A 12,581-nucleotide genomic window follows, 5' to 3' on the forward strand; every position below is an offset into this window, starting at 1 on the left:
TAAAAATAAGCTCAAATCATAACATGGCAAACTCAAACCCAACAGGCAACAACAGCTGTCAGTATGTCAGTGTGCTGACTTGGCTATGACTTGCCACAAACTGCATGTGATTATCATAAAGTGGGCATGTCTGTAAAGGGGAGACTCGTGGGTACACATAGAACCCATTTTCATTCACATATCTTGAGGTCAGAGGTCAAGCGACCCCTTTGAAAATGGCCATGACAGTTTTAGTATCTTCACTCTAGCCCAACACAACCTAAAAATTGCTTACGTTACGTTAAGTTACGTTAATGCATTAAAGAAATTAGTAGCGTTAAAACTAATTTGCGTTAACGCGTTATTATCATGTTAACTTTGACAACCCTACTACATAAATCTACTGAAGTTCTCATGAGAGCAGAGGAGGAAAGACAAGTGAACTGGGCAGGGATGGAATGATTACATGGCAAATGTCCTCTGTTCCCACAATGTTGTGGCACATTGAGAGATAGATTGACTCAAAGAAATACAAAAAAAGAGAGGGGGGGATGAATGAAGCGAGGGAAATGGTAAGCCAAAAGCAAAAAGAGATGATAGAAATATAAAAAAGCAAAAAAAAAAGCAAGTGCGATCAAATAGATACCTCTCAGGCCGCGACACACAAAGCCTAAAATCGCACTCATCACGAGGCAGCAACTGAGAGGCAAAATGAAAAAGAACAACTTGATCTAATCCCTTGTCATCTTTGTGTATATATGTGAGTAACAAGAAAAGAAAGAAAGTGCCATTTCTGGTGGAGAGTTTACACTCCGACGGGAGAGAGATGAGCCAGTCACACTGAGTTGATCTTATTGTCCAGGATAAGAGGATGAGCACCATAGCCCTCTGGAGAATTTTACTAACACTCCTACGGCTCAAAGAAATCAATACGGGGGATAGAAGACGGGCGTTTATACGCCAGCTGATTGTGTTGTATTGTAATCACCGTCTGAAGCGGGGCTCCTAACCACCGGCTGGTCCTTGAGAGCCGTTTAGAGCACAAAGTTTAAAATGCGATGGTACTGGGTGGCTCTCAACACCTTGACTGTTAAGGAATTATATATCCATAGAGAATGGGAGAAAAACAAATTTCCCCTCACCTCCGCAAATTCTTTAATCTTGCACTACTGTGCAGCTGACTCAGAGGTAAAAGTAAACACTTATGTTCAAAGGCTTCATAGAGGCTGCTTTTTATTTCTGTTTTCAGAGGTTAAAAGCATTTTTCTCCTGATAAAAACTAGCTGCGGTATTCCCTGTTTGCAGTTTATAATCTGTGTTATTTTAAATTTATGCATACCTTAGCAACAGATGAGGGATTTATTTTTCAACCACTGAAACTGTGAACATTTTGTGAACATCCCGGTCTCCTATCTGTTCATAAACTGCCAATTTGCTTCAAAACGGCAGACCACAAACCAACGATGTGGTGTCACGGCGACTACGTCCACTTCTTATATGCAGTCTATGGATGGACCAAGTGTTGACAGTGAACGACTTGTATTAACATTTGGACATTTTCAATATAAACTCCATTATGTTGATGACAAATGTGGGATGCATTTATGTTTAGTTGCTTTTAACAAGGATATTTATGAGTTATCAGTGTTTGATTGTGAAGGTCTTTGCCTTTTCTGTTTGAGGTTTACATTTAGAGGAGAAAGTTGAAACATTCCTTTGATATGTTTCTTTTTTTCCCCACCTGAGATCAATCCCTATACATTTTCAGGCACCCTGTTGCTATGTGATAAGCAGGGTATTTCAGAAGCAGTGTGTTGAGGGAAAAACATTGCAATTTTCCAGATATATTTAAAAAAAAAAAAAAAAAATGATGAAAAAAATGATTTTTGGTCATATGGGTGAAAAAAAAAAAAAAAAATCACCCACTGCTTTTTACATCGCCTTTCTGGTCATGATCTGACTCAGATTCAACTCTTAGAAGATGAGCTCACTGTGAACTTTTTGCACCATGTTAACATCTCCAATTTTCCGGGAAATGTCTGCGTTTCCTCGACCGCTTTTTCAGGCTCTGATTGGCTTTTTGCCGCGATACGGTGCAGAGTGGCGCCGCTGCCTTTTGATTGGCTGATGCGTGGAGCCGCATCTGTTTCATGCAGGAAGCCCGAATCCTCTCATTTCACACACCGTTTGAGGGGAATATAGGAAAAAATATGGCACAGAAAAAGAAAGAAAATAGACCAGTAGGCAGCTGAGAGAGGAAAGATGCAGCAGCAGAAAAAAGAAAAAAAAAACAGAGGGGGGTTATTTCAGAAAGTATTGAAGAAGAGACAGACCAAAAAGGCAATTTGGGAGAAGAACTGCATTATATCTCTTTTAGGTTTCTTTTTTTTCACCCTCTGCACCCCCCACCAACGTTTTTGGCACTCTGCGGGCCTACTGCGAAAGCAAACTAATCTGTACTGACAGGGACAGGGCTGACGTCGCAGGTTTGATAGATCCTGGGGGAAATCTCCAGAATACATAAATTGGTTATTTTACGTTTGATCTGCTTCTTGACAAGGTTTCGTTTTATGATCTCTTACATTATCTGTCTGTCACATGTCAGTGTTTATCGCTCCATAAACACATCCAATCCACACGGATGAAACAGGATGGAGAGACACCAGTCCACACCCAGACAGCACAAGGTTAGGATTATAATGTTTTATGAGCGGGCATACATTTATGACTAACAACTGTGACGTGGCTCACTGAGCCGTCTTTTGGGGGAAGAATTTGGTCCGTTTCGGTCGAGATTACTCGAAATTTTGAGCTATATTTGTACGTTTTTGTTTCATTCCATGGTCTATTTCTTTCTCTGTCACCCTTCATCAAACCTCCCAAGCCCCACAGGTCCTCCGATGGCCCTGCTGGCAGAATAACTCGCCTGTAATAACCTTCGCCAAACTATCACGTTCAGTTGCATCTCATGCTCTGCTGTTCACCAGTGCGGAAGTGTCTGGAGCGAGTTCTGCTAGTTTCAATAGGATCTCATTAGCATCATCATGGCAAAGAGACTGATATTAGACCTGAGATAGTGAAACTCATTAGAGGGCAGCCTGGACACCCTTGGGATGCACACACACACACACAAAATATGCTTTCTGCTACACCAGATCCTAATTTATTAATCATTATATCCTAACGACCCCCAACTAGCCTACATCAGGTTGAATGACCTCATTACTCCCACACTCGGAATGAACTAGTCAGAGGTATAGTCTCCACTATTAATGTGCATTGACCTTTATAACTACATTGTGGTAAGCAGCAGATGGAGCTCCTGTTGACACACGGTTTCATTCATTGGAGATATTATACGATTTCCCGAGAGGCCTTCGAACCAATTAGAATCAAAATGTATTTGTTTGACATCGGACTCCAAATGCAGAAAACACTCCGCCGCACAGCTGGAGGGTAAGTGAACTACAAATAATTAAAACAGCTGCAAAAGCAAATCATCCGTGTCACCACATACAGGGCACTCAGAAAGCAAGAAAGAGCAGTAATTATGTAACATCTTCTCCCACACACAATGAGAATGCCATTAAAGGAATAGTTCCACAAGTTTTGGAAGTGTGTTTGGTCACTTTCGTGCCGAGAGGGAGGTCAATACCATGCTCGTGTACATATGGAGCTAAAACAGAGACTCAATCAGCTGAGTATAGCATGAAGACTGGAAGCAGGGGTGTAAACAGCTATCCTGTCATAAACACAAAATAGTATTTATTATGTTATTATTAACTTGTCATATCTTATTTGTTTAATCCACACAGAAACAGAGAGGCATAAAGTTTTAAAGGTCCCATATTCTAAAAAAGTGAGATTTTCATGTTTTTTTTTTATTTTTAAGCAGGCTTAAGTGCTATATAAATACTGTGAAAGTATCAAAACACCTAATCCACAGGGAAATACACACAGCCCGTATTCAGAAACTCTGCATTTGAAACAAACTGTCAGGATTTCTGCCCATTCGTGATGTCACGAATATACAATATTTAGACCCTTGACACAATTTTAAACGTAAACATTCTAATCGTGTCTCAGTTTATTTCCTGGTTGCAGTGTATGTGAATGTCATCAGCTGACAGGATTTACACATGGACCCAAGCTGTTGCCTAGCAACGCAATTCTGTCAAAATGCGCTACAACGGAGCGTTTCAGACAGAGGGTAAATACAGGCATATTCAGGCTGACAGTATGAGGAAAATAAAGGTTTTTTTTAACATTACAGCATGTAAACATGTTCTAGTAGAAACACAAAATACAAGTATGAACCTGAAAATTAGCATAATATGGGACCTTTAAGGGAAGTTTCACACTGGAACTACAGTATGTCTCTCTCCTGGCGCAGTAACTTCCTGGAATCTTGAGACTCTGGCGGCATCTAGCGGTGAGGTTGAGATTGCAACCAACTGAAGCCTCTCCCGTGTGCCAAGCGTGTTGGAGAGGTGGCTGACGCGAAAATGCAAATTGCCCTCTCTAAAGAGAGTTGTTGTAAGAGTAGCGTAGGTGCAGAGCAGTGCTTAGAGTGTGTGTGTACGAGAAAAGTGAGTGGTGAAGCAAGAGAGGGAGAGCGGCAGCGACGAGAACGAGTAACGTTATCGACTCCGGCCCAAGCTGTTCTGGGCTACTGTAGAAACATGGACGGTGCAACATGGTGGACTCCGCAGAGAGAAGACCCTGCTATGTAGATATAAACGGCTCATTCTAAGGTAACGAAAACACAACAATTCTTAGTTTCAGGTGATTATACACTAAAGAAAACATTAATATTATATTCCATTTCTGCCAACAGACCCCCGAAATGTCACACAGTGTTCCTTTAATGTCGCTATTACTGAAATAAGTTTGGAATAAAACTTTACGAGCAAGGCTGTAAACTGTTTTGCCTCCTTGAGAAAAAAGCTTACGAGGTCCATTAACACTCATCGGTTTTATTTTACAACTAAAAACTGAATAAATAACCAACAGAAAGTAGGGCTAAGTTTGCAGAGATTCCAATTGTCAGTAGAGTCTTAATGACAGGAGTTTAACACCGAACATCCCCCCCAAATTACATGAAATTCCCTGAAAACTTACCAGATGAAGATCTACCAACTGAAGCATTGCTACTAAATAAAGTTAGTGAGTGCCAGTGTGCAGTACTTCTGGTTCCATGTACATATTTAGACCCTCAAATAATTGCCAATTAAGATTTTACACTTACACAAGAATTGAAAAAGAAGATTTGGCCAACAGCGGCGTGATCAAAGCAGGAGACGGATCTTTATGTGAAGGCAGATGGCCAGCAGGAGTTGCTCATCCCGCCCACCGTCACACCTACTTTGTTGAGCTAATCTCGCATGTCAGGATTCAATTATGGCCAAGGCAACTGTGCATACTGTTGTCCATACAATTTCTCCATCTGTTTACATTTTCCCGTTGCCAACCGGTCTGGACCAAGAAGTCTACTTGCTAAAGGAAAAAAGAAATGCTGAAATAGTTCAATCAACAGGAAAGTAAACTGATTCAAAGTCATGCATTAAGCAAAAATGCCAAATATTCACACATCCCCAGCCTTTTAAATGTGAGGATTTGCTGCTTTTCTCTGTTTTGTATCATTGTAAATGGAATTTTTGGACAAAACAAGACCTCGAGTTTAAGGAAACTGTGATGGTTATTGTTTGGTGACATTTGACAGACAAAACAAGTGATCAAAATAAAAGAAAAAAATCTAATTAATAACTAATAACCATCTTGCTCATAAAGGCCTTTCATTCAGAGACAAAAACATATTTAGTGGAAAACATCAAGATTGCCATCAGTAGACTTTAACAGGCTATGGCAAACATACCATCTGCAGATAGATCAACAGCAACAGGTATTAAATATGAAAAACAAATTCTTCAGTCATTGAATGTTAGCCAGGTACAAATCATAACATATCTTTCTTGGAATGCACTTTTCACGCAGATGACCGCCTCGCTTGTTCGTCTGACCCTAAGTCAATCAACACACACTGAAAACTGTGTGTGCAAGGTCACAAACACAAACATCATCTCATCCTCAAACAAACATATTCTCACTGGCAGGAAAACCCACCGCAGAAATCTGAGCACAAAAAACATGCGGTCACGGGCAACTTTTTCCGGCCGGTGAGTTTATGTACAGCATGATCTCACACTGGCTGAGAAAACAAGTAGTTGGCCTTGAAGTAAATCCTCTCGTTTCCCTATTATTAACCAAAAAATAGGGCTGTCAATCGATTCAATATTTGATCACAATTAATGGCATGATTGTCCATAGTTAATCGCGATTAATTGCACATTATGAACATGGGAGTGGGCAAATATGCTGCTTTATGCAAATATATATTATTGGAAATTAATTAACAACTCAAAACAATGACGTATACTGTCCAGAAACCCTCACAGGTACTGCACTTAGCATAGAAAATATGCTTAAATCATAACATGGCAAACTGCAGCCCAACAGGCAACAACAGCTGTCAGTGTGTCAGTGTGCCGACTTGACTATGACTTGCCCAAATCTGCATGTGATTATCATAAAGTGATTATCATAAAATGTCTGTAAAGGGGAGACTTGTGGGTACACATTGAACCCATTTTCATTCACATATCTTGAGGTCAGAGGTCAAGGAACCCTTTGAAAATGGCCATGACAGTTTTTCCTCGCCAAAATTTAGACCAAGTTTGGAGTGTGATTTAGCCTCCTTTGTGACAAGCTAGTATGACCTGGTTGGTATCAATGGATTTCCTTAGGTTTTATTATTTCATAGGATGCCAGTATCTTCACTCTACCTTTAAAACTAAAGCCAACTGCAACCTAATAATCGTAAGTTGCGTTAATGCATTAAAGAAATTAGTGGCGTTAAAACGAATTTGCGTTAATGCTTTATTATCGCATTAACTTTGACAGCCCTACAAAATAAAATACATCCACTTTTACCTGAATGGAGCTGCTTGAGGTATTAGTAGTGCATACAAACACAATACAGTACAGACTCTCCCTCTATTGTTGGACTCACTGTCGATGCGCTGTGTTGAAATAGATTCGGGTCTTTGATGTATCATTGTTGTCAGTGCTAACCAAATCACTGCTGCGCATGAAAGGAAACCCCTCGGGTCTCCGAAAGAGACAGCCAACTTCTTCTATCTCTACCTTCTCTCAGAGCCAGATACCCACGGTGGTGTTAAGAGTGAAAAGAGAAAAACATGGCTGCATGTTTAACAGGGCTTTTGTGTTGCTTAGCTCCACTTTCATTTTCCTGTTTTTGAACAAAAGGAATATCATTCTTGTCATTCCTCTCGCTGTTGTGCCTCTTCTTGCCGCTCAGAGGCCCTTTGTTACTACAAGGGCGTGTTTGAAATGTATCTTACAGAATTGAAAGTCGGCGCACATTTTCCTCTGAGTGGATTCTTTTACCTTTTTTTTTCTGTTTGTGCTTTCACACCCAACAATAGGACTGACAAATGGAGATACCTCAAAAGCCTCCTCAAAGTGACATGACCGATTTTCCACCTCATTTCACCACAACAAACCTGCTATACGACAACGGGGCATTGTCGCTGTTCGCTTTTGTAGCGGCACAGTCAGTTCTGTGATCCGGGAGACTTTTATTGTAGCCCTTTTAACCCCATTCCCGCTCCGCGTTCTGTCTCCGTCTCTGCATCCACCTCGGGCCAGGAGAAGTGATAGTTGCCAGTGAGTGTATTGAATTGTATGGTAATCTGGCTGAGAAAAGGGCACACGGTGCAGTTATGTTCCTAATGAGACATGGAGGAAGTAGGCTGACCTCTCCGACCGGTGGGCTGCAGACATTCATCATCCCAAACACACTCTGGGTGAAGGGGGTGAGGGTGAGAGAGAGAGCCAACTGCCCTCTATTGGGAGGGACATAACACTGCAGGCGAGCCAGAGGATTAAAGCAGCAGTGGGTAGAAATGGAGCCAATATGATTACAAAAAGTTTTTATAAAACGGTCACTATATCTAGACAGTAGTGCATGAGAAAGGTAAAAATATCATGTGCCTCTGTGTCCTCCGGTGTCCTCCGGTGCTCCTAATGGCATCTGCAAGATTTCACAGACTGGAGGAAAATAACCAATCAGAGCCGAGCTGGAGCCTTGCCGTCTCTGAGCAGCTGTCAATCACTTGCGAACCCCGATAAAACGGTCAAACTAGGCAACGCTGATCAAATATGAATCAATATTCTGCCTATTTCTCACCTCAAATGTTTTCAGAAACATCTTGTAGTGTACTGTTTAGCTGTAAAATGAGAAATTCTGCTACGGCTGGTGGGCGGTGCTTGGTATTTCCTCAACAAGGCTGCCGGGTCACACATTTTTTCACTTTACAGCTAAACAGTACACTTGATCGGAGTTCGCGAGTGATTGAGAGCTGCATCCGTTGAATGAGCAGCAAATAGGAACACTCTCTCTCTCTGAAATGACCTGTGATTGGCCAAAGTCTCCTGCCATGGGCTAGATTTTTTAAAGCCTGAAAGCAGAGACATGATGAGATGCAGAAGTCTAGTTATCTCTCAGAACACGTGAATTATAATATGCTGGAAGGAATTATGGAATTTCTGCCAAAACTCTTCTGCCTACTGCAGGTTTAAGTCAAAACGGAGGGGATGAAAAAAGAGCAACGACAAGAAAAAGACACAATAATAAAGACAATAAAAAAAGACAGATTGAATAGGGAGTGAAGGGGAGTTGTATTGTAGTGTTCAGCACTAAAGCCCTGATTGTTTGCAGCTTCATTGTAAAGCAATTGATTTGGCTGTAATTGTACACCATAAGCGTAAACCACATAATCACTGCAGTCACTACCTCTGAGCCCCGCATGTCGTCAGGCAGCAGAGGATATCCCGCTGCTGCTCTATCTTGGAAAGAAACTGAAAAGGAAAAGAGAGTGACGGATGGACTTGAGCTTCAGCCTAAAAGTAGCATTTAACATTACATTTAAGCAACGACTACAATCTGCAAATCTACAGTATGGGTTTGTGGGAGATGTTTGCTCTCAGCAGTTCCTCCGTTTTGCTTTTGATGTTTAACTTTGATGAAAAGGACATGGATTTCAAAGAGCAAAACATTTGCCTAGAAATTGGTAAACGGCACCCCACACGAAAACATGGTTAGAAAAGTGCAAACATAATGTTCTCAGTTATTTCGTGTTTTTCTTGGTTATGTCATCACAACTAACTTGCAGAAATATTTGGCAACGCTTTTGATTTTGACTATTTGATAAATCCTTTAGCAGGTTTTGGACTTGGGATATTTCTACAGTACAAAATGTTTATTCCCAACGATGTAAACATAGAACTGTTTATAATTTTAAATTTATTTAGATAGACATGTTCAATTTGGATTGTTGGGGGATAACGAGAATTTCTATTCCCATACATCTTTTGCAGGAAGGATGTAATGTCTTGATTGTATATTAAAAAAAAAAAAAAAAAACATTGGCCAATAAATATTAAATTATATTTTATTTATTATTTTATATTTTTTCTCACAGTCAACACATTCCATTATGGGCGCCCCTGTGAATTAGGGGTTAGAAACATCAACCATGAACTCCAACATCCCAATTCAAATCCAACTGAGGACTTATTAAATGACCAAACATGTTGGAGAACGTGTCGCTCAATACTTTCTGACTTCCAGATTCTGCATGTGGCGCTCAGCCCCATTTATTCCTACTTGAAGATGTACATCTTTAAAAACAGGTCACAAATGTATAGTTTCATTTTTCTAAAAGGGCTCATTAGTTCCCTAAACCAGTGATTCTCAAAGTGGGGTCTGGGGACCCCTTGGGTCCGTGGAACTCTGTCAGGGGGTCCGCAAAATAATTTGCAGATGGGGAGAATTTGCACCATTAAACAAGCCTATTGTGTCCATTACTCCCACCCATATTGGGCCAATAAAAACTCTGATATGATGTGACACGCGGCAATAATTTCAATATTTTAAAGTTGAAGCAGCTTTGGACTTGTCATTTTAAAGATTTAGATTTATTAGGACTATGCCAGTCTTGCTACTGTTCATTTTCTGAAAGCTTTTTAGATGAATTACTTTAAAAGTAAATGCTGTCAAGTTGAGTCCAAATGCAATTTGAAAGTGGTATTAACATGATTCAAATTGAAATATGATTTTGTTTATCACTATGAAACAGGTCTGAAGTATTTAGGTGGAAAGGTTTTGCACTATAAATAGTTCCAATGGCATCTGAGAGTACAAATGTTGTTTAATCTGTGTTATGATTACAAGGGGGTCCTTTCATAATTTTCTCACCTGTAAGGGGTCCCTGGCCCCCAAAATTTTGAGAACCCCTGCCTTAAACAGCTGGGCACTGTAGTTTTTAGCAAGCATTGTTCAAACAGGAGCAAATATTGCATTTGTTGGGGACTATTTTTTTGCCAAGGATTAATACACATTTGGTGCTCTACTGAGTAATAAAGGCGGCAGGACGGTGAATGTGGCATCTGAAAAGAAACTGCAGTGCCCATGTTTATCAGAATAAAGAAATATATTGCACAGTGCAATGGTGCGTTGGATTTATGCATTTTTTCATTGTTATTTGACAACAATGGAGTGTTAGTAGGATTAACTCATTGTTGATTTCATGGGATTTGTTGACAATATAACAAAAATATCAACTCCCACCACCCTTATCCTTGGGTGTAAGTTGATTTCTTTGTGGGAGAGAAGTGTTATGGATGTGTTTTAGGTAAAAAATTGATAGAGAAAGTTACTGGAAGATTTCCAACAGTGTGAACAATATCACAAAGAACCACCACCAACTGTGATATTCTACACCTCGGCACTGTATACCTGAATAATTCCTCTGTGTTCAAACAGAATCATATCTCTACAGCACTCACTGTGCGGCCAGATTCACACCGACATTCACCTCTGATCGCCCCGAGCCAAAGCTCCTCAGTGGCATTTGGAACCATATTTAGTATAATTCAGAACATTACCCACTGAAACAGAAAAGTTTTTTTTTTGTTGTTTTTTTTGCCTGACCCAGAATTGCCATCCAAGCTGTTTTCATCCACACTGATTTTCAGCTTCCAAAACTGTTCCTCCTGTATACTTTCCTACCAGAGTGGGTCCTTAAATCTGCACTTTGAAGTGAGGCTAGCGTCTGAAGTGTGAAGGGGAGTTGGGGGAGTTTTAAATACAGGCTTGGCCAAAATATGTTCAAGGAAAACCTTGGATCTTACCCCCAACACCCCCCTTCCGCATGCTCAATTTGGGCTCTCTCCAGGCTTGTTTTAATCGTGCGACAACCAAACAACAAACATACTGCTAAGGACAGAAATAAAAAAGAGAGCGGTATGTATTATAAATAAGTTTGTATGAAAGTCTAAGATACATACATCTATTTCATCCCTGAAACTTTTTGTTTTTACTGCCATCTAAAGAAGTACAACATCAATGTTTACCTACGTGAGCCACTTCCAGATCCTCAAGTGCAAATTGTATTTCTCAGGACAGCATGCGTATCTGAGCGCGGCTGTTGAGAAAAAGGTGTTGCATCGAGTTTCGTCTGTGACACCGGGGACACCTGAGGGAGAGGCAGCAGCTTGATCAAACCTAGCGCTCAGCAAATCAAATAAGTTTCGGAGGATTTTATTTCACATTCATTGTTTTTTCTGCTTTGTTTGCATCTCCATCAGCTGAGAGAAAATTATTTGCTCGGCCTTTGCAATCTCTGCAAGAGAAGCTCCATATTGCAAGAGGGGAAAAAAAATAAATTGCTTTTTCTTTTTTTTGCCAACATCATGGTTCTGCGTGGATGTGAGAATGAATTTCAATAGCGCCGCGATTAGTTTCATATCAGATTGTGAGATGAGGGACACGATGCTTAAAATATAGCATATCCCTTTGCAACATCTGCATATAACACAACAGAACTGTCCTCTACTTGTACAATATGTGTGTTACATGTTTTCTTTAAACCTGATTCAAATGTACAATTAGTTATCTGCTGCTCTTTCCATATTCTCTTTTCCACCTTCATTCATAGTCTCACTGTCTTCATCTCCTTCCTTTTTGTACTTTCCTTTTGTATTCACACTTTTCTATGATTTGCTTTTTCCTTCCTTGACCTCATCTACTTTCTCATCCTTTTTCGACTCCCACCTTATTTCTGTCTTCTTATCCTTTTCGCTTGTGCTTTTCCGATTGCCACCTATCTTTCTTTTACCTCTTCCTTTCTGCCCTCCTCTTTTATCTAAATCCGCTCCTCCCTAACACATATCTTCTCTACCCTCTCTACCCTTGCAGGGCGGAGGCACCGGGCTACCAGCGAGTGCTGCAGGTGGACCTGGAGGTGAACGGGCTGATGATGACTCAGGGTGGGAGGGAGGTGACGTGGCAGGTGGAGTACCCGCTCACCCGCACCCTGACCATCGAGGTGCCGACTCTCATCCGCCTGGCGCCGCAAGACCTGGGTGGCATTGTGCCACTAGCCATGGTGAGCAGCGGGTGGTTGGAGCTGTGGGAGTTGGAAGCTTGTGTGTATGCAGGTCTATAATTGTCGAAATCA

At 40.8% G+C, this 12,581-nt stretch overlaps 1 protein-coding gene across 1 annotated transcript in view; it reads left to right on the forward strand.

Annotated features, from left to right (window-relative positions):
• LOC141757663 (transmembrane protein 132C) overlaps positions 1–12,581 on the forward strand; it is a 179,311-nt gene that overhangs the window by 116,904 nt on the left and 49,826 nt on the right. Inside the window, exon 5 of the mRNA XM_074618283.1 lies at positions 12,320–12,509. Coding sequence (XP_074474384.1) covers positions 12,320–12,509 — 190 coding nt within the window. The remainder of the gene's footprint in view (positions 1–12,319; positions 12,510–12,581) is intronic.

Source organism: Sebastes fasciatus, chromosome 19 (assembly GCF_043250625.1).
Source record: "Sebastes fasciatus isolate fSebFas1 chromosome 19, fSebFas1.pri, whole genome shotgun sequence".
NCBI classification, from domain to species: Eukaryota; Metazoa; Chordata; class Actinopteri; order Perciformes; family Sebastidae; genus Sebastes; species Sebastes fasciatus.